The sequence below is a fragment of the Lichenostomus cassidix genome, chromosome 17, assembly GCF_008360975.1.
Source record: "Lichenostomus cassidix isolate B80296 chromosome 17, HeHo_3.0, whole genome shotgun sequence".
Taxonomy (NCBI): Eukaryota; Metazoa; Chordata; class Aves; order Passeriformes; family Meliphagidae; genus Lichenostomus; species Lichenostomus cassidix.
In genome coordinates this window covers 5664920-5692481 of record NC_139497.1, presented here as the reverse complement: position 1 = coordinate 5692481, position 27562 = coordinate 5664920, and the positions used below count along the sequence as shown (strand labels likewise).

The window sequence follows — 27562 nt, the reverse complement described above, 5'->3', positions numbered from 1 at the left end:
TGCAGCATGGGCCTAACTGGAGACCACAGGGGAAACTTACTGGCTAGAAGGTCTTGGAAAGTAGAAATGGGTAGAAGGACATCAAGCCTGAGTGTAAAAGGGACAACAGATCTGCAGTGAGCAGAGCACTTCATCACTTCCAACTGCCCAAAGCAGCCAAATTTAGTCTGTGCAGTCACCCTCAGCCCTAACACTGACATTGAAACCCTCGTGCTCCCAACATCATCCACTATCCAGGACAGTGCTCACTCTCGTCATGACTCTGCACTTGGAGCTGAGAAAGGTGATTCTGTACCTGGACATTCCTGGAGCAAACATTTGAATAACAAATGTTACAGTTGTCTCATTATAGTTTTAGAGTTTGTTCCCAGGTTCATGCAATGTTTTATAGATTCTTAAAGCAAATTACTGATGGATGTGAAGGCTGCTTTATTCAGAGTGGACATTTCAACACAACTTTACATTCTGCCATTTACTACAGAAATGATACAAAACCTCCAGATACCAGAGCAGGTAAGTACAAAAATGTGTAACACCCAGACTTCTCTGGATTTGATGATAAAACAAAATAAAACCTCCAAACCACCACAATTTCAGCCTTCTTCCCCCCTCCTTACTCTGAGGGTTTTCCTTTCAAAGCAGCTATTACATTGCACATTTGTATGTCCTCACTTCCTGTATCTATTCAGTAACCAAACAGTCCCTGGGTACTGCAGGGAATCAAAGGCTCCATGGAAGAAGCTCAATATGTACCTGAATTACAACATTTCCAAAAAAAAAAAAAAAAAATCCTGTTGATCAGGCAGTACATGAAATTATCTAAAATCCTACATCCCTTTTCCACCTTCTGTCTATTCTAAACCAGGATGACACCAACATGTAATGGTCCAGTCACAGTCACTTCTGCAGGACAGGGCAATCTCCAGGCTCAGGACTAGTCACTGAGCTCCAGGTCATACTCAGGATAGAGCTGTTTTGTAGTGACCCCTCGGATAACAGCTATGGAACAAAGAAACATTGCTTTCAGATCAGTCAGAAGCATGTTTTCCTCCCCTAATTATCCCATAGTACCTCCCATAGCCAAGAAACCCAAGGTTCTGCAGCTGTGCCTCCTGCTTGCCCAAACACTTTTTTTAAGTGAAGAATCTGTAACACAAGTTTTGCCTCCGTGGTGCAGCAGCTTCTCTCTGTATCTGTATGAAAACACTGTCTAAAAAAAATCTTTAATAGCTTTCCCTTCCTTACCCAACTTGCCCAGCAGCATCTGCCCAGCATCTTTGATTTCGTTGTACTCATGGAGCAGAGAGATGTGCTTCTCTAGTTCCTCCAGGCTGTAGCCCCTGTAAAATAACACCAGAAAGGTCACAAATGACATGGAGGGACTGAGGGTTCCTGCTGCTGTGGGAGATACCCAAGCCTGGCACTTCAAAAGCAGAAACTGAATGCAGCAAGTGCAGCCACTGCAAGTCATAAACATGAAAGTTCCAAATAAGCTCAAAAAAGCCAATTTGCCCAAGCTCTCAGAAGCAAATGGAAACAAGAGTAAGCTGTGGTGAATTCCATTGATATGTATCTCTGATCTGTAACTAGGGAAGAAAAAAAAAGAATTGTAGAATCATTTAGGATGGAAAAGACCTCCAAGATCATTAAGTCCAACCTTTGGCCAAACACCACCATATTAACTAAACCAGAGCACTGAGTGTCATGTCCAGTCATCTCTTGAATACCTCCAGGGACCATGACTCCATCACCCCCCTGGCCAGCCCATTCCAATGTTTAATCACCCTTTCACCGTCCTGATGATCCTGGCACAGCCTGAGGCTATTTCCTCTTGTCCTGTTGCTAGGTCTGTTTATCGTTGAGGATGAATCAAAAAGGGTTCTGAAACAGCCTTTGTTTTTCTACCATTTCCATCCTATGCACTACACTTACCTTAGAAAATACCAGTCATTCACAACAAATAAAAAATGGCTAAAATTATCTGTTCCCAGTTAACACATAATTACCGCAGGAACACCCAAGCTAAAGCTAAAATCCTCTTATGCAAGCTCCTAGTAAAACTTGTTTTGCTTTACCACATGAAGTGGAAAGAATTCCCTCTTGTCTCTAACAAGTGCCATCTCTTACAACACTGTAACCAACATTGCACCACACCAACAATGGCATCATACAGGGTCAGCTCTCAGCTCCAATTCCTGGATCATATTTTGTTTTAAAAACAAAAATAATTGAGGCATCACAGTGAACACTGAGCTTGCCAAGGACATACTCGGACAATAATTGTGCAATTTCCTGGTCGAGTGCAAGGTCCTTCCGTTTCAGCTCTTCGATTTCACACTGCAGAGCTTCTTCGCTGGTTCCATTAGGCTGGAAGGACCTTGGAGACAGCATCTGAAGAGCACAGAAGACATTTAGCAGGAACTCAGCTCTGGTTAAGATGCTACAATGCTGGAACACTAATGGGAAAATAGTGTGTGTGTCACTGGATAAAACAGGAGAAAAGAGAAAAGGAAAAAAATATCCCCAGTGCAGGGAGGGGGGTGTTCAAGTAAGATATGGATCAGTGCACGTAAAATTAGCATATCACATCCTACAGCACTTTGGAGAGTTACAGCGTGAAGTGAAAATAAATAACTAAAAATCACAATCTGCCTTCTAGGAGAAGCTCCCAGGACGGCACAGTGCAAACTGCGGGGCCGGCACTACCTCGGGGAACCATCAACTTCGCCCTCGAGGAAAACCCTCCCGCTGGCCGGGCTGAGCCCCGCGAACGCGTGAGCGGCTCCCGGGAGCCCCGCGCAGCACTCACCGGTGCCCTGAACGCGGCCGTGCCGCTCCGCCGCCCGCCGCCAGACACCCTGCCAAGGCAGAAGACGCCGCGTCAGGGGCCGGTACCGCCGCCTCGGCGGGGACACGGCCCGGGAGGGGAGGGACAGCGGGATACCGGCTCCTACCTCCTGGGCAGGGCCCGCGGCGGCGGGTGGCGGGGCGGGCTGCGGCCGGCACTCGGCGGGACCCGCTCGGCCAGGGCTGAGGGCTCCGCGCTGAGGGCTCGGAGCTCCGCTGCACCGGAGAGTTGCAGTCCCGCCACCGTAGCGCACGCCGGGAGTTGTAGTCCATTCGCCGCTAGGCACGCCAGGCGTTGTAGTCCTGCCACCGAGGGGCACGCCGGGAGTTGTAGTCCCCTGCCGGGCCCTGCCGTGGCGGGGCTGCAGGTGACACAGGGTGTGGCAGAACACAATTGTCCCAATGGCCGCAGCCAAGGCGGTTACATTCGATGCCTCAGAGACACCTCAGTCCCGGGGCTCAGCCAGGACGGTGGTCCAGGGGGTCTCGGGGTCACTCACACAGAATTTCAGAGTCGCAGAATCAATCAGGTTTGAAAAGAGCTGAGGTCATCCAGTCCAACCTGTGACCGAACCCCACCATGTCAACCAGACCACGGCATTAGTTCCACGTCCAGTCTTTATCCTTAAACACTTCCGCGATGTTGTTTTCCCAAGGTGAGCGCTGCCTACCACCCTGGCTGCCCCCGTGTCCCGCCGGGCCATCGCAGCTCCCTCCGGGCCCGGTTCCCCTACCTCTGCACAGCGGCTCGGACTGCACTGGAGCCCCGTCCCGCCGCGCTCGGGCCCGGCTGGCGCAGGGAGTCGTGTCCCCGTGAGCGCCTGTCCCAGCGCCGGGGCAGCCCGAGCGTCTGCTGCTGCCGCGCTTGGAAGGTCACAGGATTAGGGGTCACACACAGCGACCCCGCCGCCTGCGCTGCCCGCGGCATCAGAGGCACCCCTCGGACACCGCAGGGCAGAAGGCGAGGCGGGTGTGCGGGACGCGCCCCGCAAAGGCGAGGGAAGCCGGGCTGCCTCCCGGCGTTTGCTCTGGGCTGTCGGGTCACTACAGCAGCGGGACGGCGCCGGGTATCACACGGGGGCCGGGCTGTCGCGGGTCGGGGGTGTCCCACGGGGCCGGGCTGTCCCGCGGTGTCACCCCGGGGTGTCCCCGGGCGGAGCGGGGCCGGCCGGGGGCGGAGCCGCCACCGCCCCCGCCGCTCCCGGCGGGCTGACGTGGCCCGGGCGCGGGGCGGACATGGCGGACGGCAGCAGGCAGAGCCGGTTGGCCGCGGCCAAGAAGAAGGTGAGGGGCCCGGGGGCCCGGGCAGGACGGGACGCGGCACGGAGGGGCTGGGGGCGGCTGCGTTCCGCGGGCCCCGCGCGGGCTGGGCCGGGCCGGGCCGAGCGCGGCCTCCCTGAGGAGCGCGGGCCGGGCCGCCGCCGCCCCCTCGCTCCGGGCCGGGCCGCGGTGGGGCCCCGGGAGCCCGCGGGTGTGCGGGGCTGCGGCCAGGCCTGCTCGGCGGGCGGCAGGGGCGAGGCCGGGCCTGGGTGGCTGCTGTGCTGTGCGGGCTGCCCGGGCTGGCGTGCGGCTGTCGTGTCCCCTCCTCTCCTTCCCCCCCACTCCCTTTTCCCCTGTTTTTTCCCGTGTATTTTCCCTCGGGGCAGCCCGGCTCCCTGCGTCCCGGCGGGATGCGCTTGTGTGTCAAAGTCACACCAACGGGAAAGTGTCCTGGAGCAGTTCAGGCTTCCATTTTGAAATCCTACCAATAATGGGATCCTCCTCCGTCCTTCTCCATGCCCCGCTGTCCCGCCGTGCCTTGCCCGGGCTGTGCGGGCCGGGGCTGCCGTTATTTACATAAACAGCTGCTGGCACCGGCCGCTCCGGGGCTCGGGCATGCAGGAATTGCACGGAAATGCCGGCAGACCTGGCGGGATTCGAGTTACAGTTTATCACACCGGCACTTCCTGGGCCAAGTGGATGTGATTAAAAATCGTTTGTAGATTGCTTCTCCCCTTAGTTCGCAGTTGTTGCAGTGTCTGACTAATGCGTTACCTACCTGTCGGGATTGCAATTGTCCTTCATAAAGTCTTTAACAGAGTGGAAGATTTTACTACCAGGTAGTGCTTTTTCAGTCTGCATGCAGGATTAATCGTCCTTCATTAATTTTTTCTTACTGCTCTTAGTTATAACTCTAAAAATCCCCAAACCCGTGCTTTCAATCTCTTTTTAGTTGCACTATGGAGTATCAAATAATTTCCCAGGAACAGCATTGGCTGTAAACAAAAGTTGAATGTCTACAACTCTGATGCTCTTGTCATAAACCCATCACTTAGGTCTTACTTTAGCCTCCTCTGGGTTTATTTTGATTCATGTTTTCCTCCCAAATGCAGTAAATTCATGGAAGAGCATTTCTCTTGCCCTTACACTTGATCTGTATTTTTACTCAGTGGAGTTAGGTTTTGAGGGTTTTTTGGGGTTAGAGAAGGCATATTCTCTTTGGACTTCAGATTATTCTTCTGTTCACAGCTGAAGGAATATCAGCAGAAGAACAGCCCTGGAGCAACTGCAGGAACTAAGAAAAAACGCAAAACTAAAGAAGGCAGCAGACCTGCCACTCCCACCACCGATGACCAGCAGCCTCCAGAGAACGTGAGTGTCTCATTTCTCCCAAATCATTTGCCACCTCCCTGTTCTTTGGTTTTCTGGAGCTGGGAAGTGGTTGTGCTGGGGTAGGAGCTGAGTGGTGTAGGTGCTGCATGAGGTGTACTACAGTAATTGGTAGCTGCCTGTGCTGGAAGGTGCAGCTGGAGTTGGGGTCTGTCCACTGGTGCCCTGGGTGTGCCCAGAGCCACTGGGCTGAGGCGTGTGCTCCTGATGAGCTGGACAAGGTTCTTTGGCTGCCTTGGATTGACATTTTCTCTCTGTCCTTCTCTGAGCCGTTTCTCTTTCCCCTTTTCTTTCGCCTCCTGTAGATTCAGAACATTCTGAAGGTGCTGGTGTCAGACCTTAACCGCTCCAATGGGGTAGCCATACCCTCATTGGACAAGAGGAAGGTGAGGCAGTGCTCATGTCCCTCGCAGTGACTCGCTCTCCCTCCTGCATGCTTTGGGTTCTGTTCACACTGAATTCCATCTCTGGGATGGAGCCATGTCCTCACACATCCATTGTCAGTTGCTTCAGTTTTGTTGCTGTTTTATTAACATGGAGCTCTTTGTTACCATTGCTTGTTAAGTGCTTGTTTCCTTCTGGTTTGTGTCAAAGTTAACATGTCAAAAAGGGAACCTTGTCAGAAAGTCTTCCTTGAGACAGCTGAACTTGGAGGAAAACAGGAATTTGGGGTGAGGCAATAAACTGACTTAACAGCTGAGGAGAACTGTCCTAGGAAGAGGCAGTGTTTCCCTATTCTGTATTTCTCCTGCTCTGAGTGTCATTGCTTTGTTTCCTGGAGCTTGGTTTCTGAAGGGCACGTTTCTGCTCATCTCCAGGCAAGCAGCTGCCCTGGCTGGTTATTCCAGCCACCTCTTTTATGACAGGCGATGAAGCTGGCACAGGTGATGTACAGTCTGGCAAGTAGCAGAGGTTTAAATGTGCTTAGGCAGGAAGTCAGAGACTTCAAAGCCAGGCATGTACAGGCTTTAGCGTCTTCACATTCCCAAGATCCTGAAGTGGAAAGGGCAGGAACTATGCCAAGAAGCAAGAGAAAGGTGTTCAGGAGCATACATGAACAAACAGCCTTTTAAAAATATTTATTTTCTGACTGTCAGTTTATTTAAAACAAGGTTCAAACTGTGATAGGAACTCAGAGAAGTCAGATTTTGTAGTCTAGAATGTTCTTCCAGTTTTGTTGTACCAAAGCTCTGCTTTTCATTTTCACTTGCATCATTTTGGTAGCTTATTTCCCTACCATTGTTTCAATGTAGTTCTCATAAAGAAGCTCATTGTTATATTTACTGCATACCCATGTGTCTCCAGCAATGAATATAACTATAGTAATCACATGGGGTACCTGACAGATAAATTTAAACCTACAAGATGGAATGGAATTCCCTCTGAATTGCTTTGTATTTTTTTTTTTTTTTTTTGTGTGATAATACGTCAAACACACAAAGTTCCTCCAGCTGGACCATGTACATGTAGGGTCTGCATCAGCAGAACTCAAGTGATGTGAAGACACACTGCCAGCTTTGGGGTGCTGAGTGTGCCTGTCTGGTCTCAGAAAACATCTGCTGTGACTGAAGGGTCACTGTTGTTCTGGGGACTGTTTACACTTAATACGTGTAAGATCAGAGTAAGTTAAATCTTGGAGAAAGAGACTTGCTTCACATTGGAGGGTGAGATGAAGATAGGTAGTCCAGTATGGTTGCTGAGGTGACATTTAGCCTTGTAGTGAAGGCCTACCTGTGTCTACAGCTTTAGTCATGTTCTGGAAATGGAGAATTTATTAATCTATTCATTCTTGTTTCCCCATCTTTTTTCTCTTTTCCTCAGAGATTCAGTTTGACCAGATTGGCTATTATAGAATTTTTGTGTTGTTGTGCCTGGGGTTTTAGAAATTTTTTCAAAACTAATATTTAATTGCAATTTGTAATGAAAGAAAGATTTCCTATTCTAGTTGCTGTCTTGTAAAAATCCTGAGTAAGGAAAATGCTGTTCAGTAACTTGAAGCTGATTATTGGCAGCTGAGCTGCTGCTGCCATTGGTGTCTGATGTGAGACAGAGCCCTCCCTTCTCACTCCTTTCAGCATTCTTGGCTCTGAAACACAGGAAAACCAGCAATATAGAAGCCTTTGTGTGAAAGCAAAGGGATCCTACTATATGCTAAGCTGAGCAGAATTCCTGATTTTTTATTCTATATTATTCAAATGTCACAATGCATAATTTCCATATAAATGTTTGCTTCTAATGGTTTCTGTTTCCAGCAAATTTGATTGTTCAAATAGTTTTGGGGCTTTTGAAAGTTTATTACAAAACTGTTCCTTGTGAAGAAAGAAGGAAAGAGTTCTTGTGGTTAAGGCATGTTACTGGTTTCTGCATCTTGGTAGTATTAGGCAAAAAGAATGTTCCGATCAGAATAAATGATCATTTTGAGATGTACTGGGGCATGAATTCCTTGTGTCTCTCTGATGTTTATATTGATGAGTGTGTGATTGATAAAGGCGAAGTTACCTTTAGCTGGAAGAAGTGAGGGAGTTCCTGACCTTCCTATAAGCACATAACATATATTGCTCCTTCAGAGCATCAGTACCTGTCCTGCTAAAAAGAAATACAGAAAACTCTGCTTCCCTTTGTAGTCTTCCAGCCTAGTGCCTCATTATATCTGTCTTTACTGTTGCTGTTTTAACCTTGCTGCTGGATTAGTGAGCGAAGTGCTGAGCAGGTAAACAGGGAATGCCAAGAAAGAGGTATTTCTTGTTTCCTGTGAAGTGCCAAAAAGGAAGTGACTGAAGTAAGAGGGAACTCTTCCAGGTGGAATTACAGTATATTGGTGGGGCTGAATGCTGAAAGATTATCTCATCTGTTTTGTTGTGCTTGTATGTGATGACTTAACAGAGCTGGACGATGAATTCAATCAAATTGCAATGAAACACAAGAGCACTGCTGCAGTTTTATGGCACTGGTGCTGTGCAAGGAGGCAAAATGGTCCAGTGCAGTGTGGCTTCGTAAAGGGGGCAGCAGATGCCATTCATCCTCCCATAAAGGCTGGATGGGAACTTGCATTGCTGTCCAGAAATAGGTTTTCAGCCCTTCTCTTTTCTATTTAGATTCTTCTAGTCATGGGATCCATGGCTGCAGCAGGGCCACAGGCACCTGCTCCCAGCCACCCTCCCTCTGGCCTGTTTGTAAATGTCCTGTTTCTAAACTGGTGGGCCATGGCATGCCGCAAATTTCACCGAGTTTTAGACAGAGCATTTGAATTTGACTAACCCAGTTTTCAAGTAGTCACTCCCCTGTTCTTTTCCATCTTCATTTGCATACAGTGATCTGTGTTTTCCCCAGGAACACCTTGAAGGTGGTGCTTTTCAAAGCACAGGAACATTTGGCTTTGCCCTCACTTGATTTTTGGTGAATCTTTTGCAGTGAATCTCCTGTATGAACTTAAGAGTTGAGTTGCTTTATTGCCCCGTGTTAAAGAAGGGAGTTGGATTGTCAGACACTGGTTCTTTATGAAAGAACACACTTTGGGACAATGTTTTTCTGTGGTTGATGCAGCCACCTCTTTGCTCTGGGGAGAACACAGGTTCCCTTCCACATGTTTCTAAATGACTGACTGTTCACATCTGTCTGGTTTTCCCAGGCAGGTCACAGGGTGATGTGTTGGTGTGTGCATTTGTCCATTTTGCATGAAGGCTGTAATCCTGTGCTGTGTTTTGTGACAGGCATACTTTGACAGTGATGTTGCCACTCGTAGTGCTGAACAGCTTGCTCCCGATGTCCCTGTGCTATCTAACAGCAACAGCCTCCCTAGTTGTGGTTCTGTTCTGCCTGCTCCTGAGAGCATGCAGCTGACACAGGTTTGTGACTTATCATTAATATTGAACCATTGAATATTGGTTAGTGATGCCACATTAGTGTGGAGAAAGATGATCTTCGTAAATATGATATGACTAGTTCAGGTTTTCTCCTGTTAAAAATACTACATTCTCCACTCTCCATGCAGTCATCATCTGTCTGTGAGAGCAGAGGGAGTACTAGCACACGTGTCCCTGTGGCTTCCAAAGCAGTTTTCCCTCCCCTTCTATTCCATTAGCAGAAAGTACCCTTAATAACAGCAGTTCTCCAGTCCAATCAATCTGTATTTCCTTTCACTAATTAAAGATTCAGTTGAAGATTTTTCCAGCAAAGTGTTGATTATACTGATAAACAGTAACAGCAAACATAAAGCTTGTTACACTTGAGTTGCTCCATTCCAGGAAACCCAGATTCACACCACTCAGAAATGGTGTGTAAGCCAGGGCTGAGTTGGTGGTTTTAAGTTTATCTTCCTTTGGAAAGCAGTAATTACAGCAGCTGTGGAACTTGAGCCCAGGTGTAATCAAGTCTTAGTGACACATTCGTAAGTGTGACTCCCATCTTTTACAGGCTTGTAAGTTTTTATGTTTTAATCCACAGATGCATGAAGCTGAGGATCATAAAAATGCTTTGGATGAGAATAGGTGAGTGTCTGTGTTGGTTTTGCAACAGGATCGCAACAAATTAAGGTTTTATTCCTGCCCAATGTTGTGCTGATTTGGGCAGCTCTCTGGGAGAGATTTTCATTGCCAGGTCTTTGTTCCCAGGTCTTTCTCGTCAACAGAAGGTCTCCGTCAGTTGTCTGAACAACTCAATGGCCTGGTTTCCCAGGTACTCCTTTTCATCCATTTGTCCCATTAATTCTCTTGCTGTTTGATGTGGAACTTTAAGCAGACAGCTCAAGGAAACACTCTTCAATCCCTGAGACGTCTGCAGCCATCCTACTAAACAATGTGATATTTAAACACTGAGAAGCAAAAAATCCTGTTTTAGGAATGTAAGAGTTCAGCAGTAGGAAGAAAAGTAGAGTGGGATGAATGAGTTGTACGTATTCATGGAAAGATGTACTCCTGATTTAGAGGAAAAGAATCTGAAGTCAGTCTGAATAATTCACATCAGCTTGTTACAGCTGGGGCAGCCAGTGTCTATCCTGAGCCAGGAAGGTGTTTTCTGTGCCTGTGTGTGGTCGTTTGAAGTGACAGGTGCTGTAAGAAGTGTTACTGTTATAGCGGGTTCTTACCTAATAGTGATTTGTTGCCTTGGGGACTAAAACTGACTTACTTGATTTACTTCTAGTCTACATCGTATGTGAATGGAGAAAGTGCTGTTTCTTCCACAAATATTAAGGAAATGGAAGTAAGTTGTTCTCAGTCTGTCATGTTTTTTGTTTTTCTTCTTACTTGCTGCTGTTAATCACTTGTTTGAATTCTGTGCTTACAGCAGTGTTAGTGAGGCCTGACTGAATGCACAAGTCACATACATCACTGTGTAGTGTCACCTGGGGCTGTAATTGGGTAGTTGTGATCACAACAGTTAGAGGCAGGTATTGGAGGTGTTCCCAGTTTGGGGACTGGGGATAATCTGGCTTCCATGCAACTGCAGTTCTTATTTCTGATTCACTTTTATGTCAAAATGAAGCCTCAGCAGAAACGGATAAAATAGGTTGATATCCCAGCTGCTTTTGTTAAAATCACAGATTTTGTTTTGTTTGGAGAATCTGATTATATCAAACTGTGATAATGATTTATTTTTCTGTCCTTTTTAATTATTGCTTTTTTCCTCCCCTCCTCCTCTTCTGCTCCTTCCTTTTTCTCCTGTATGCATGTGCCCGTCAGACACGTTACCAGGAGCTGGCAGTAGCCCTGGATTCCAGCAATCTAACTAACAAACAGCTCGTTACAAAGATAGAGGAATTGGTAAGAAACAATCCAACCAACCAGTTTGACATTGTCTTTGCTGCTCCTCCACGCTCTCTGGGTGTCTGCAAGGTTACGGGTTCCCTCATAGTGCCACAAGGAAGGCTGCTTACACAGCACTTTGTATGGAACAAAATGGGCTGGATGGAAAACCTGTGAGAGGATCAAAGCCATTTGTGAGTGTGGTGGCTCATCTGAGGAAGCAGAAACAGAGTTTTGCTGTTTCCATTTAAATGTGCTCTGTTGATCTCCTCACCCTGTCCCTGGATGATAAGCATCCTGATAAAGCAGCTATTTCTGGTCGTGGTCTGAATCCTTGAAATACAGAATTTTGGTGCTGGAAGCAGTGTGAAAACCTGTTTCTGCAGGTGGTGACGCTGCTCTAAATATATCAGCACAGTGGGAGCAATAGGTCCAAGAGAGCCTGGGGCTGTTTTCTGATCATATCCTCAGCTTCTCTTGGCATGATGAATGAACTGCTTTGTCCTGTGGCCTGCATGGATTCCTGCTGCTGCTTTTCAGCCTTCAGCCTTAACACTGCAAGAAATGCAGCTAAGTGGATCTGTTCCAGGCTGAAAAGAGCCTTTCTTGTGTGAAATACTTTTCACCATTTTGTTCCTCTCTAAAACTACACTTTTCCCAAAGTTCAGCATTTCCCAGTGTACCCCATGACCCCTCTTTTTTGTTTCATTTTTGGTTTTGGGTTATTTTTGTTCCATTCTGTTTCTTTTTGTGTTTTAGTTGGGCTGCAAAGGTACAGTGCATTGCCCACCCAGGATTCTCATTGTTTGCCAGCTTTTCTTTTTGTCTGGTACACTGTAGGGCCTTTGCTGCATTTGTGCTCTTGCCTTTGCTTTTCCTGGTTATGTTGTGCGCTGGCATTGCTAAAATCAAAACCTCATCATACTTCCATCTGCAGTTATGTTTCAAAATGCACTGACAGTAGTAGTGGTAATAAAGAAACAGTTTGGCCAATTTTCATTATATGGGAAGGGGAAAATACACTAATTATGTATTTACTTATGAGGCATCTCTGAGAAAATTGCCAGGGGGACAAGAGCAGCAAAGGGCAGACAGGGTTTAGTGGCAGCCTGGGCAGCCTTTGTCCCCTTTACACCTATAGATGCACCTTGTGCAGTCACAGATCTCCAGTACTTCACCCATGAGACTAAAATTGGCTGGGACAGAATTATCCCTTTCCTTGCATCTGGCTTCAGGTCTGTCTCATACTACCTTGGTGGGAGCCTGCCAACGTACGTGCGGCTCTGCATGACTTGGAGGCCAGTTGTTAACTGGGATAGAGGTCTAAGGAATCACTTACAGTGAAGGTCTTTTGGTTTGGGGTTTAGGTGTTTAGTTTTTGTTGAAAGCATTTTTGCTGATTCTCCTAACACACCTGGATTACTATGATTAATTGCATAGATGTGGGATATTGCAAGTTTAACTGAAGTTGCTGGATGCTCAGATAGGAACATAGAGGAGTTTTGGCAGAGGTGTGGGAGAAGAACTCCATGTATTGGAGTTACATAATGTACTGGACAATGAAAAACATATCAGGTGTACTAGTGAAGGGAGCCCCATACTGCTTTTAATAGCTAAAATGAACTTTCTAGTCTTCTAGAGAAATGGAAATTCTCTTTGCATTAACTGGGCATATATCCTACTTCATCAAAGTGAAAATGTGTTTCAGCAGTATGAGAATATTTTCTCTAAATATTGGTGCATCAATTTTCTTCCATAGAAACAGCAGAACCAAGAAGCAGTGAATCAGCTGGAGAAGGTAAAGTGTGTCCTATTTTTGGATAGAGACAGAGATAGGTACCTGTTTCTCTGAGGAATAGAAAACACAGTGGATTGTGGCACAAGCGTGTGTGATCTTTTCTTGTGTTAGATTCAGTTTTATTTGTGGCAGAAAGTTGAATATTTTGACTTCATGAATTGGGCCTGACAGGGCAGCATTCTTATTTCAACCAAAGCTAATATTTAAATGCTCAAGTTGGAGGAGTGCAGGGGGGGCAGGAGGTTACAATTTAGGTCTTTGCCAGGAGCTTCCATTCCAGCACTGCCATGTGTGTGCTGCAACGATTGCACTGTGTTGTTGCTGCTGGTCTGGGATAGAAAAAAGATGAAGTAGTTCAAATAATGGAAAACTGTGTCTTTAAAAATACTGGCATTGTTTAGACGCTGCTAGAAATAGTACCAATGAATTCCTGCATTTTTACTTTGACATAAAACTAGGGTTAACTATCTGCATGTTTGTGCTGACCAAGTATTATTTGTTTCCACAGGAAAAGAAGGAGTTTGAACAGAAATTTTCTAAAGAGCAAGCAGCACTGAGGGAACAGTTACAGGTAAGGCAGAGCCTCTTTTACAGTAATACCACCTGCCTTCTGCTGTTTTGTGGATTACTGGGCACTCACAGTCCTTATCCTGGAAGCCAGAAGTCGATTCCTTCAGGAAAACTGCGAGTGTCAGCCAGACTGTACTTAACTGCACAAACTCTTTACTGAATTATCCTTTTGTGACAGCAGTGATGTTGCAGTGACAAGCAAAGAAGTTTTGCACTGAGCTGATTTTCCTTTCCCAAAGGTTCATATCCAGACTATTGGAATTCTCGTTTCTGAGAAGTCTGAGTTGCAGACAGCCCTTGGCCACACTCAGCAAGCTGCACGGCAGAAATCAGGTACGTGACTGTCTGCGCAGCTCGAGCTGCTGTAGATGTCAAGTCACAGGCATGACAGTTGCTGGCAGCCAGCTCACAGCACTCCCTGACCTCTCTGTGAGCAGCCTTTGGCACTGGCACTGCTGCTGTCATCGTAGCTGCCCCCAAACGGGAGCATGTTAGTCTCATGGCAGTTGAGGTTCTTTTGTGCATCACTAAAGCCTTGTCAGCTCTGTTGGGCCTAGTGACTACCCCAGACTGTTCCTTTCTGATTCTTTTAAAACTTTGTTCCTCTTTTCCACCCTACCTCCCACACAGCTGTCATGTTAATCTAGGTCTTACCCCAAGCTTTTTATTCCGAACTAAATTTCAGCAATTTATTCTAATAGAAAAAAAACCCCAAACAACATATTTTCTATTGTTCTGCAAAGGAAGTTTCATCATTTCCTAAGAGTGAGGCAGGTAGTTAGAGAGAGCTGTGCTCCCAGGGCTGCTAGTGAATCACCTGTACAGCCAGGAGTGGAACCAGCTCTGCTGATTTACTAAGCTCTGTGCTGCCTGAAGAGCTTGTTGACAAAGTAGAAAGTGCTGTTCAGCCAGTTCCAAAATGCTCTTTGTGGTGTAGCCTGAACTGACTGTGCTCTGACTTGTCCAGGAGAAGCTGAAAGCCTTGCTGCCCGTTTACACTCATCTCGCCAGCGGGTCTCGGAGCTGGAGCGCACTTTGTCCTCCATCTCCATGCAGCAAAAGCAGTCAGAGAAGGTAAGAGTCACCTCTGTTTATGCTTAACCAGCAGCTCTGCCTTTGGCTGTTTGCTTATTACTACACTGCTGCAAAATCTGCAGTCCCTGCTTGGAGAAGAGGCAGAAATTAACCTTGTTAACTGTTAATTAACCTTGTAAAGACCTGTATTCCCCATGATCAAGGCAAACTTCATTCACGTTTCCGTGACTAATCATATGGTCCAGTTGGTGTCTTCAGATCTGGCACCTCACTTCATTAGTCTGGCAGCTCCATGCAACAGACAGACCTTGTCCCAGAAGTCTTCATCAAACACATACTTTAGTATTGACATTAATTCAGAAGTTTGCAGAAATAATCTCTTGTAGCATCACATTTGAAAAGACTGAGCAGACTTATTCCTGGCAAATTCAGGAGGTTCTAAGCAAACCTGTCCTGAGGTTTTTGCTAAAGTTATGACCTTTTCTGCTTTAGCTGATCTGTTAAAGGTGAAATGCAGTATTTTTTTTTTTAATATCTTATTTGTTTGGCTGAAGTCTATAGATGAATCAATAATTTCCTTTTTCTCCAGCATAATAAAGAGTTAGTGAAGGAGCGAGACAACCTGAAACTGGAACTGTACAAACGAAGGTAAGTCCCTTCTGCTCATTACTGCAGAAGAACCCCAAAACATAACAAGTAGCACAGACCATAGGTAGTGACTAGGGACGCTGGATATTCAATTTTAAAAAGAAGTAGTCACTAGATGTGATGTTTTTGTAATTCTAGCTGCCAGGAAGCACTGGTTTGTAGACTTATGACTTGGACATCAGCAGACCCAGAGCCACGTAAACTTTTTTTGTTTGTTTCAGCAAAAGTAGTGAGGAAATAAAGCAGCAGAATTCAGAGCTGTCAGAGAAAGTTCACTCGCTGGTGTCCCAGAACTCAGCTATGAAGTTGGATGTGGAAGATTTGCAGAAAAAACTGGAAATGGCTGAACTGATGATTCAACAGGTGAGGGCAGATGATACTGATCACTGCCACATTTCCTTCTGAGAGAGGGGGCAACACTTAACTCTTGGCTTTAAAGGAAGGCTTGAAATCTCATCAAGACATCCTCCCAGTGAAAGGCTTTCAGGAAGGCCTCAGAGGAACAGAAAGTTTGTATTCTAAGGAGATGGAGCTGTAAATTGAAAAGGAATGTGACATCAGTCTGCTAAAAGTGTTGTACAGTGTGAGAGGGTGAAATGTGGAAATACAATGACTTCTCTGATTGTATCTGTTGAGGGTTTTGGTTACTCAGTTGTGCAGTCTCACTGAATAACCAGCTGAGTAGGGGTGGTGTTTGTACCCCCCAGCAGAAGGTGGTGAATTGGACAGTGGCAGCTTGAAGTCAGCTGGGAAAAGAATGCATGGAGTCAGCTGTTAGCAGGTCAGAGTGCAAGCTTGGTGTAACCGTGGGCCTGGGAGGGAAGAAAATGCTATTTTTTATTCCTAGAAAGTAGCTTAAGTTACCCTTGAAAGTAAGCCAACTGCTGCTCATCTGGGAAAAGTACTGTGCCTCAACTGAACCCCTTGGTGCTCAGTCCACTGACATGCTCCAGACACTGGCTTTAAATTCGTGACATGTCTGACAACTTTTAAGGTCACAGGCTTTTATACCGTCTGATCTGACAGTATAATGCAGACTCTGGAAATGTGCAAAATTTCCGAGCCAAAGTTTGATTAAATTCTATTTTCTTAATTAAAAAAATAGTAAATATAAAATTGGTAGGGAGGAGCTGCCCAGTTCAGCCTGATTTACACAACTAAGATCTCTTTTTGTTTTTAACCCCCCTATTTTTTTTCACATTGAACTTCACTATAAGTTGGAGTACCTTAAAGAACTGCAGAAGGTTACAACATGGATCATGTGGCAGGTTACTGTCAGGGGAAAAGTTTTGCAGGAATTGAGTATTAACATTTTGCCTTAACTTTCTGATTTTTATTGACAGTTCTCAAGCCAGGGAGGGAGCCTGGATGCAAACCAGCAGCTGCAGATGGCTCTGGAGGAGAAGGCGAGCCTGGAAACCCAGTTAGCTCAGGTAAGAGGTTGTATGAAGTATGATCCGAATCTTGATGTCTGTAAAGAAACTTGTGGGGCAGAAAAATATAGCCTGAGCTTTGCACTAACACTGTTTTTTTCAAGTTTTATCCCTTAAACCAGACCTATTTAGCCAGTATGATTGAGCTTGATTTTGTTTTGAACAGCTCTCAGAGTCGCTTCATCAGCTGCAGGCAGAAAGAGATCAGTATGTGGAGAAACTGAAGGAGGAGGGGAGCGTTTGGCAGCAGAGGGTGCAGCAGCTCTCTGAGCAGGTAACCCTGGAGGCAGCATCCCAGCTCTGGGCAAACACAGGCAGGAGGAAATGCCCCATGAACATTGTTTCTTGTGTGGCCTTGCAGGTCCACACAATGGCAGAAGAGAAGGAGAAACATGTGGCCAAAATTCACGAGCTGGAAGCCAATGTTACAGAACTGTTGAGTACATCAGGTAGGGCTTCCAAAGTGGGGCTTCCCACTGCAGAGGGGAGCTGGATAACTGTCCTGCTCTGCAGGTGTTTGTGCACAGGAGCTGCAAGTAGGCCTGATGCTGGGAAGGCAGCTGGAGTCCAGGTCACCCTAAGAACCCTTTTCTCCTGGGAAACAGCAAGTTTCCTGCAGTGAATGGACCAGCAGCCTGGTTATGTCTGTATTGGTTTGACTGTACTGTCAGCCTTTCTGGCCCAGGAGCTTGGGAAGGCAGGATGCTCCTGCTATAGCTGTGATGTAGTCAGCAGCAGACAGCAGGATGCTGTGCTTGGCTTTGCTCTTGGTTCCTCTCAGTGCCATGCACTGAAGATTGGATACAGAAGCTGGTGATCCCTTCTGGGTCACAGAGCCCTATGGGCTGGGGTGTGCTTTGTGTATCCAGCAGGGATATGTCTCGCTCAGCCATTTTCGCTGTGACTGAGCCCCTTCTGATTGCATTTCCTCAGCAGTGAAGCCAATGGATGTCGAGCCTCCCTCACCCCCAGGGCCCACGGCAGCCGAGCTCAGTCTGCAGGAGGAGATCCAGCGGCTGCAGCAGGAGAAGGAGGAGCTGCAGGGGCAGTACCAGGCCCAGGTCCGGGACAATGAGCAGCTGAGCCACCTCAACCGGGAGCAGGAGGAGCGGCTGCTGGACCTGGAGAAGACTGTGCAGCGCTACAACGAGGAGGCTGTGGACAGACAGCAGATCCTGGAGGACATGCAGAGTGACAAGGCCACAATCAGCAGGGCACTGAGCCAGAACCGGGATCTGAAGGAGCAGCTGGCTGAGCTGCAGAATGGGTTTGTCAAACTGGTAGGTCTCTTCTTCGCATCTTTTCCAACTGCTTCCCTCACTGATGCAATCCTTTCGTAGTGCAGATGTGAAAAACTGGCAGCAGCATTATCCCTTTCTTATCCTCTGAGGCTCTGAATGCTTGCTCCATCTGTGATACATAGTGCCTACCACGAGGTTCCCTCCAGTTCCTTACTCCCTCAGGTGTTCTAGCAGATGAACCAATATTTTTGTCCAGAACTGTTTTCTCTTCTTTCTCATCCCCTGGCAGTCAGGCTGTTTCTGTCCCTGGGTATTCCTCCTGTCTTTTTACCTGAAGATACCCGTTTCCTGTTCCTGTATTTCCCCATGAGAGTTCTCAACAGTATTCTCTCCTGCTGCTGACATTGTTACCCATCCTGGAGCTGAATCCTTACTCTTGCTTTGCTTCTGTCAATTTAACAACTTCCCCTTCGGGGCCCTAGCAGACTGACACATGGTCTAGCTGTTGATTTTTTTTTTTTTCTTCAGTCCTTTTTGAACTCCTTGTTTTTGAATGTCTGTGGCTCTGTTTGGGATATTCATACCACCCATCTGCTTTGGAGCTGACAGGCTGCATGATGTGCCAGGCCTCTTCTTGGCACTGTCCCAGCACTGATTACCCTGGCTCTTTCCTTCCTCTTCTCCCATCTTCTGAACCTTTCTGTAAGTTATTCACTGTCCTGAACAGTCAATTTACAGACCTCAGTTACAGCCCAGAATAATACAAGGGATGGCACCCTGTTGTATTAGGAACATGGTTTATTGAGAGCCTGCTTAATGGTGGCTGGGACAGTTTCCTTACACAGTGGTGTTTGTCTTGCAGACAAATGAAAACATGGAAGTTACAAGTGCCCTACAGTCAGAGCAACATGTAAAGAAAGAGCTGGCCAAGAAGCTTGGGCAGCTGCAGGAGAATCTGGGGGAGCTCAAAGAGACGGTGAGCACCAGCAGTGGGATGGCAGGGCTGGATTGTGCAAATTGCTGGCAATTTACCAAACACTGATGGAAGGATGGAAATGGGTATTGTAATGATCCAGCTGGGAGCCTTCCCCTATCATCTGCTGCCTGATGTGGGGGACCAGCATGTGGGGGCAGATGGTGGCTGCCTGCCTGGTTTGTGGCTTTGGGGCAATGTTGACAATTTGGATCATGTCACACGGATCAGCTTTTCAGGCAGAAAGGGTTTGATGTGGTGGTTTGATCTCATTCTCAGCTGGAGCTGAAGACACAGGAGGCCCGTGGCCTGCAGGAGCAGAGGGACCAGTACTACAGCCACCTGCAGCAGTACACTGTGGCCTTCCAGCAGCTTGCTGCTGAGAAGGAGGAACTGCACAAGCAATTCCTGCTTCAGACACAGCTCATGGACCGGCTGCAGCACGAGGAGGTCCAGGGGAAGGTGACAGTGGAAATGCATCTGAAAGAGCTGCAGCAGACCAAGGTAATAGTAAAAAGGGACCAAGTGGAAAGATGGGGAGGTAATCATTAAGTGAGAGGTTTGGCTAGTCCATTCCACCCTGGGCTGTTCTGTGATGCTGTGATTACACCTGTGCCATACAGGCAAGTGATACCTGTCTGGAGCTGAAGTACTGCTTTTGTATTTGTGTGTGTGGTGCTACTGTCTGAAGGTGGAATGACTGTTTGCAGTCTGGCTTGTGCAGGTTTTTGTGATCTTATGCTTCTGTCTTGCAGGAAAATCTAGAAGCTGTAGCTAAGGAAAATAAAGAGCTGCAGGCCCAGATCAGTCAGTTGGCAGCAGAAATGGAAGGCAGGATTTTGCACCAACTGGAGGGTGAGTGGCTGCATCAGGGAGGAGGCAGAGCTGGGTTCTCTGCAGCATTGCCTCCTTGTTCAACTTCCTCCTTTTACAGAAGACGATGAAGCAATGACTGAAGAAATCCAAAACCCTTCACTTGTGATTCCAGAGAAGTTTGAAAGCCATGAAGAAATGGTGAGTCTTAATGGATAGAAAAGGCTTTGGTTTTAGTTCCAAACAAGTATCTAGAAAAGGAAACCGGTTAAATTGCAGAGAGGTTTGTCAGCTGTTATCCTATCAGCTGAGTGCAGTCATGAGGGAAATGCAACAGTTCCTTGTGCATAGCAGCAAGAAGCCAAGACTCTTCTGCAGCATCCTTGCAAAACAGGCTGGCAGTGGTTTCCTTATGACGACAGCTCAGCTGGCAGAGCAGCTCTTTAATGGGGCTTTGATGATGATGTTCTCTTCAGTTTAGAAGGCAATTTGGAAATGGTGTCAAATATCTACAAGATTTATCTGCAAGTACAGTCATAATACTGCAGTCAAACAGCTCTCAAAGGACCCAGTTTTTAACCTGCACTGATTGGGAATGAGAAGAGGCAGTAGCTGCTGCCTGGCTTAGTTCCAGGGCAGTCATATAGTTCTTTGGTTTCACACTCATAAATAAAATGGGGTAAAGTGTTACTCTGTCCTGAGATGTACCATTGATCCTGCTGAACACAGGGGAAGCACTAATGTCCACACTCTGCAATTATTCTTAGGTCACTTTCATGACCTCTGCCATGTCCCAAGTGGAGCAGGAGCGAGAAGATCTGAGGAAGCAGCTGGCTGCTCAGAAGCAGCAGTGCAGAACCCTCCTGCAGCAAATCACAGCTCTTAGGCAGGAGCAGCAACATCACATCGTGCTGGATGGAGGTAAATGTCAGCATGGTTTGGGGACAGTGTGACCATGAGGTGCTGGGCCAGCTGGCCATGGCTGCCATGAGACAGACCTATGGGTCTATGAGTGCATCCTCCCCCAGGAGAAACTAAATTGCTCACATCCCTTCCAGGATCTGTCATGGATACTGTTCCAGTGGAGGTTCATGAGGCTTTGAAAACTGCCATGGACAAGCTACAGGTAAGCAAAGCATCTCATGTTGTTTCAGTTCTGCTACACTGCTCTGCCAGACTTGGATCTAGTGTCAGACAAACATAACACAAACAGATTGTAGGGGAATAAGCAGCAGATGTTCCATAATAAGCTCTATCCTAAAAAGCTTGCTCACTACTTGGTTGTAAAGGAGAAGGATTTGTTCCCCAGGCTCAGACCAGTGTCGTGGGGGTGTTATCTTTAGCACAGGTGCTGTCTGTATGTGAACAGCCCGGATGGCTGACCCCAGTTTGTGTGTTCAGTTGCGTTTCACAGAGCTGATGCGTGAGAAGGCTGATCTGAAGGAACGTCTGGAGGAGCTAGAGCACCGCTGCATCCAGTTGTCTGGAGAGACTGACACTATTGGTATGTTCAGGCAACACCAGCACAGGCTAAAGCTTGCTCAGTGCCTTATTTTTGTGGGGGGCAAAAGGTCCCCAAACAGCTTTTGGAGCTGGAGCCATTAAACTACCAAGCCCTTTATGTCTCCTACTGCTGCCTAACTGGGCTAGGTCTCCACTCCAGGGCTGGATTCCCTGGATTCTCATGCCTCATAGCTAACTGTAAGGCTTGTACCCCAATCTTGCAGACACTCCTGATGCTTCTCTTGTGTTCCAGGGGAGTACATTGCACTGTACCAGAGTCAAAGGGCTATCCTCAAACAGCGGCACCAGGAGAAAGAGGAGTATATCAGCAGGTTGGCTCAGGATAAGGAAGAGATGAAGGCAAGGAATCTTTTCTGTGGTACTACTCCAAGCAGGGCGGGCCTGGGGAGCACTTAAAGAGTTCAAACCTTTGTGTGCTGCTCATTTGCTAATTTTGTGACAGAAGCAGGACTTCAAGCTGCAGTGGTGTGTTTGTGTGCATGTTTCATGGGCTTCCCTTTATTTTGGTGCAGATGAAACTATTGGAACTGCAGGATTTAGTGATGCGCCTGGTCAGGGAAAGAAATGAATGGTACAGCAAGTATGTAGCAGCTGCTCAGAACCCAGAGCTGTTGGCAAGCCAGACTGAGGGCGTGCTTCCAGCGGAGAGGCGCATCGAGCTGAACGCCACTGACGGAGCAGGTAAGCTGCAGTAAGGACAAGCTCTGTGCAGGGGAACAGCCCTGGGGCTCAGCCTTGTGTGTGGATGGGAGGAGTTACCTGCCTGCCTTATCTGTGCTCCTTGCAGGGTTACGGGAGGTGAATCTGTCAGATGAAGCAGAACAAGAGGCTGCTGTTCTTCATCAATCCAGTTTCCCCCCTGTTGACAGTAAAGCTGTTCAGCCAAACCAAGAGGACCCCACGGCAAAGCAAATAATGCAGCTTCTCAGAGAAATCCAAAACCCTCAGGAGAGGCTGGGCTCCCTGCTGGAAAACCCATGCATTCCCTTTTTCTACCGTGCTGATGAGAATGATGAGGTCAAAATCATGGTAGTTTAAGTGGTGCTAAATCTTACTGACAGCAACTTTAAATGGGCCTGAAAGGACTTGATGGACTTGTACACGCCCACACCTCTGTTCAGTGCCCTTGATGAGAACAGATTCCTAAAGACATCAGTAAAGAGAGATGTTATCTGATGGAACTCAAGCATCAGACCTCATCTTCGCTTTCTCTTTTCTCTGTTACTTGGTGTGCTTGGAGTACAGGCAGACTCTTAACTCATCCTGGCAGGCAGCTGGTGCTGCCACATCACCTAGGCCATGCTCAGACTGGGGGCAAAGGCAGTCCATGACTTTGGGCAAAATGACTTAAGCCCTTGTCCCAGACTGCTACCACAGCAGCTTCACACGGTTCTGATCCATCACTCATGCCTGTCATCAGCCCAGTTCCTTCCAGGGCTCACAAAGTAAATAACTGTTCTGGTAATGGACTCTTTGGACTCTCAGCAGGTTGGGTTTGTTTCATACTATGTATCCTGAACTCCCAGTTCCTGCTGCAGCCCTGCCTCCTGCACCTGTATTTCACATCAGGCCCCTAGCGAGCAGCTCCTGGGCAACACAGCCCTGTCTGTTCTCCTTGCAGGGGAAGGGATGGAGGGGAGCCTTGGGGGATCTTTTGGTTACTTGACAAAGCTTTATGTGATTCTTGGGAGTGGGGTGGAAATGTAACTGCACTTTGAAGGATGATGTGTTTCACTTGTATGTGTCTGAAGGTTTTATTTATTTTAAGAAACGGGAGAAATAAGTAAAAGGAAACCACTTAATAAACATGCTTCATTTTGAATTTCTGGACTTCAGGGGTTCTAGTTCTCCATCCCTGAACTTTCCTCCTCCCATTTTGGTAAGGAGTGCAGGAGACGAGTGGAAACCAAGGTCCCATGGCCCATGTTTAAGGTCCTGGGACACACAGCAAGCAAGCGTGGCACCTGGCCCTGCCTTGAAGCCATAGCCCTGATTTTAAGGAGAAAAGAGAACATGGAGGGAGGAGAGTGCTCCTTGAAACAGCAGCAAACCAAATCTCCTGGGTGTGGAAGTGAATTGGATGTGGATATCCTGCAACTGAATCTGCCTTCAGGCAAGAACTGCCTGTTCTTAGGACAGGTGGTGTCAGCAGTGGACTGCTGAGGGAAACCACAAGGGAGGTTAAAGGGACCTGATCATCAGAGTTGCGTGATCAAACACAGGCGTTTCAGCTGGTTCCTAAAGCAGCAGCAGCTGCCTCCCTGTTACCTGCCGAGATAGCAGATGCAAGCACAGGAGCACAGATTTGTGTCTGTTCAACAGGAGAGATGGTTCATTTCTTCATGTCCAAGTTGATGAAGCTTTACAGCAGCACGACAAAAAGCTTTTCTTCTACTGCCCAAGGCAGATTATGCGTGGGTTGGTTTTTTTAAATGCTTCATATCTTGGTATTTCAAAATACAAATGAAAAAAGGGGCACACAGCACAATCAGTGCTTTCCTGTGAGTCCCCAGGGGAAGCTGGTTTTTGAACTCCTTTCATTTAAATAGCACAAGTGGTGTCAGTCTCAGCACAAGTGACTGGGCTCCCCAGAGCATGGGGTATGTACATACTGTATCTGTGTAAAATGCTGTATATTCCTTGAAGGGAGACTAAGCCTGTTCAGTGTTTGTGCTTGCTCAGGCTATTCATAAATCTGAATCATAACTAATAGGGGAAGGGCTGTGATTTAATACAGAGCATTATTGTAAATGGTATAAATATTTATTGGGTGTTTACTCTAGGACTGTGAAGGAGACAAGACCAGTGAAGAAGGTCTGTGGTCTGTTGCAGAGGTGACTTAATCCTGTTACAAATTTGCTTTCTGAATAAACTTATTCAGAGGGGCACTGACTAGAGGTACTTCTTCTGCACAGATCACCTTGAAATTTGGGAAGAAAAAGAGAAGTGAAGAATGAATTCTTTATTGAAAGTACCTGCCCTGACAAAGAAGCCCTTTTCACTGAGCTTTCATTAATGTTTTCTGTACAGACTGCTGACAAGTGTGAGAGGTGGCTCTTGGCTAGCATTTCACATCCAGACCCCAGCTTCAGGTTCATTTTTAACCCTAATGCCTTTCAGGAGTGATTGCTGACCTCACCTTTCCTCAACATCCACTTGCTCTGCTCCACAAGCAGCATAGGCAAGAAATTCTTTTTTAAAAAGCAATTTGTGTGTATGTCCCATCTCGGAAGCTCCTCCACACATTTTCCTCTTTACCTTCTGTACCTGACAAGCTGTTTCACTCTACTGCAGCTCCTGGACATGCAGTGCTGATGCAGATCTGCTCCACCTTCCCTATCAGTGACAGCCCCTGACTGCATGCACAGCTTGTTAATTCTATGGGATGAAAAGATCAAGTTATAATCCAACACAGCTTGAAAATCACCCAGAGAAAGAGCAAGAGAAAGAGCGGTGGTTTTATTCTAGTCATGGAGACCTTCATTATACAGAAATGAGAGTTTATTTCATCCAATAAACAAGAGTGACAGGTAGATCACAAACTGCATCACAGCTACTACCAGCACTGAGACGGTTCACCCACAAGTTTGGGGTAATACAATAACCCAACTGCACACAGCAGAGAATTTAACAATCAGCTCAAAAACTCAACATTGGGATTTGGTTAACTTTTTTGATGTGTGTGTGTATATATATATGTATATAGATATTCTTTTCCTACTTAAGTATTTCCTAAAATTCACATGGAAGCACAAATGGCTTTTAACACCTGGACATATATAGATTTTTCATCTTATATATATATTTATAGATATTTATAACAGTAAAGATATGTTTTTCATTACTACAATATACTTGTTTAACTCCTTTAAGCAGCTGGGAAGGAAAAAAAAAAACCCAAACAAAAAAACCCCAAAAACAGTTTCACTACAATCACATCTGATATGTGTGTGTCACAAATTACAAACAAAACAAGCCATGTGTGAGATTCGAGTCAGACCATTCCAGGACAGAACAGCTAAGAGGCAGGCAAAGAGTCTCAGAGGGAGCAGGCCTACATGTCAAATGGTGGTTTTGGGCTCTCCGGGCGGGTGGAACTGGCCTTACCCGGCCGGCTGGAGGTTAAAGACAAGAAAAACAAAGAAAAAGGAAAAGGGAAAGGGAAGGAGAAGGGGGAGAAGTAGTAAAACAATAGTTAAAATACAGAAAGGAACTGGCATCAGAACAACAGAGGATCCACAACAGAAATTAAGAGTAATAGCACTGAAATGAGAGAACTGCGATGTGAATCAGGCCTAGAGGACAGCCTGCAACACAGGTGGCTCATTTAGCTCTGGTAGAGACATGACATCCAAGATGTACAGGGTTGATATATTTTTAATTTTTTTAATTCTCAAGTATTTTTTTTTGTTGTTTTTTTTTTTTTAATACATGTAGCATGAAAAGTAGAAATCAAACCTTAAGATGAGTTGTGATCAACAACAGTTACAAGTTTCCCCAAACACGTACCATCCACATGCAAGAAAAGGCTACGGAAGAAGTCACCACAGTACCCCAAAAACACTGAAAGATGTGCTTATTTCAAAGCAGAAATATTTTCAAGAAAACACCACACAGTGAACTCCCTGAAACATTTGGCTGTCCGTTTGCAAGGGGGGAGCAGCATGTCTATTCCCCTCGCCCTGCTGGGTTCAGGAAACTCAGCCAAAATGGTGGTGGCAAAACAACTGCTGGCAGGAGCCAGTGTGTCTCCAGCAGGAGTGGCCCGGCTTTGGGAGCCAAGTGTGAGCAGGTCCGTGAGCTCCCTGCACACTGAGGTGTGTGTGCTATCTCAGACTTCACTCTGGCAGGACTGGGCTGATCCATTGATTCCCCCTTTTATCAATCTCCCTGCCTCACTTTGATATAAAGTTGATTGCACTGTTCCCAACATGAAATTTTTGCACCTTAGAAGTCAAGCTAATACACAGGACATTGAATCTGTTCCTAACGGGTGTCATGTGTTTTGACAGCATATTTTTGCTAAGCCACGCTTTTGTCTTAAACTACAAGGAAAGAAAACAGCTACAGCTCAGTCCTGGGTGCTACAACTAACTGGTGCAGGCAGGACACTTATCCAGGCTAGACCAGGCAGATGGAATTACTGGACGGACAGCCACCACTTGGACCTAAGGATGTCCCTGTGGCTGATCTCTCCAAGGAGCCTGTGTACTTCAGGGATCCATGCCACTGAATGAAGGCTACTCTACGCTCACAAAGCAATACAGGACGCACGAGCGAAGACGAAGAGCTCGATCACTAGGCTAGAGTTTTACGACACACCGGGAGGGGTGGTAGGAGGCAGGGATGTGGGATGGATGAGAGGAGTGACTGTGGCTGTGGAAGGGAGGGTGGAATGGGGAAGCCGCCAGCACGGCACTCGTCGCCAGCTGTCTACAGCCTCAAGTTATAAATCTAAGAGGGACGGTTCAGCCGGTCGGATTATGGTAGGTCGAGTAGGTGAGGCGGGGCCCCTTCTGCTGTGAAAAAGCAGGAAACAAAAACAAGAGAACACACACTGTGGTTAGCACAGCAATTGCAGTCACAACCACACATGCTTCTCCACCTCGCCTGAGCCAGAAAGGAAATCCAACATGAGGCACAAATCCCCGGAGTACAGCTCCACAAAGGAGACTCACAGGCTTCTACTCAGCCTTGCACTGGCCTTTCTTGCACAGCACAGATCACCAGTAGAGCAATCCCTTGGACTGCTGGTTTTGCTTCCCTCTGAAATTTGGAAGTGCAGAGATTTATTGCCAGTGAGTGCACTGGCTCTGGGATGAGAGTGGAGAAGCATGGACAACAGTGAGCTCCTGTATCAAGCACATGACAGTCACACAGCATGGATGGGGTCCTCTGAGACGCGCTGCTGCCAGAGGCTCTTGGCTGGTTTGGTGGAGCACCTTCTTCCCCTGCCCTTGAGGAAGCCTGATTCCCTGTTCTGACACAAGACTGATCTTTGGTGTCAGGGGCAAGCTTAGACCTTTCAGTTTTCTAGTTCTGGCACTCAGCAAACACAGCTTCTACTTCACTAAAGGAACTTTGGCTACTCCTACTCCATTCTGTTCCAGCTCTTTTGCTGGTACTTTAGCTAGGTAAATGGGCAGCAGCTTAAGTGTTTGCCCTCTGCATGGACTAAGGGTTCTAGAATCTCATTCCTGTAAGGGATGGGGACGGGGGAAAAAAGCCACAACTAAAAATACAAGACAACACCCCTGACATGTCTCTCAGCTCATTACTTGAAATATCAC

At 46.8% G+C, this 27562-nt stretch overlaps 3 protein-coding genes across 32 annotated transcripts in view; 1 reads left to right on the top strand and 2 right to left on the bottom strand.

Annotated features, from left to right (window-relative positions):
- Positions 1-412: 412 nt before the first annotated feature.
- Positions 413-4639, bottom strand: SWI5 (SWI5 homologous recombination repair protein). Its single transcript, XM_085077144.1, has 6 exons — positions 4593-4639; positions 2955-3209; positions 2810-2858; positions 2270-2391; positions 1246-1340; positions 413-999 (listed from the first exon to the last, which is right to left on the bottom strand). The coding sequence occupies exons 1-6, from the start codon at positions 4622-4624 to the stop codon at positions 935-937; spliced, it is 618 nt and encodes a 205-aa protein (XP_084933270.1). The 5' UTR covers positions 4625-4639; the 3' UTR covers positions 413-934.
- GOLGA2 (golgin A2) lies at positions 3975-23094 on the top strand. 7 transcript variants are annotated; one of them, XM_085077105.1, is made up of 28 exons: positions 3975-4131; positions 5356-5478; positions 5802-5882; positions 9207-9341; positions 9940-9983; positions 10107-10170; positions 10636-10695; positions 11175-11255; positions 12997-13035; positions 13544-13606; positions 13845-13938; positions 14573-14679; positions 15230-15288; positions 15510-15651; positions 16632-16721; positions 16888-16995; positions 17083-17170; positions 17658-18001; positions 18825-18938; positions 19215-19439; positions 19691-19790; positions 19870-19949; positions 20516-20669; positions 20807-20874; positions 21150-21252; positions 21505-21611; positions 21785-21953; positions 22060-23094. In XM_085077105.1, the coding sequence occupies exons 1-28, from the start codon at positions 4084-4086 to the stop codon at positions 22308-22310; spliced, it is 3141 nt and encodes a 1046-aa protein (XP_084933231.1). In that variant the 5' UTR covers positions 3975-4083; the 3' UTR covers positions 22311-23094. The 7 variants fall into 7 exon arrangements, with proteins under 7 accessions (XP_084933231.1, XP_084933232.1, XP_084933230.1 ...); XM_085077106.1 differs by having other exon boundaries at positions 17655-18001; positions 19873-19949; XM_085077104.1 differs by having other exon boundaries at positions 17655-18001.
- A 1125-nt stretch (positions 23095-24219) lies between these two features.
- The window catches only part of DNM1 (dynamin 1), a 66080-nt gene continuing 62737 nt past the window's right edge, over positions 24220-27562 (bottom strand). For 11 of the 24 annotated variants that reach the window (XR_014855491.1, XR_014855496.1, XR_014855492.1 and 8 more), the window contains one exon: positions 24712-26791. Coding sequence is in view for 12 of the 24 variants with exons in the window: in XM_085077115.1 (XP_084933241.1) it covers positions 26719-26791 (73 nt within the window). In the remaining 12 variants the exon portion in view is untranslated. Of the gene's footprint in view, positions 24651-24711; positions 26792-27562 lie in introns of those variants that run through there. The other 13 variants (XR_014855493.1, XR_014855495.1, XM_085077127.1 and 10 more) reach the window with 3 other exon arrangements.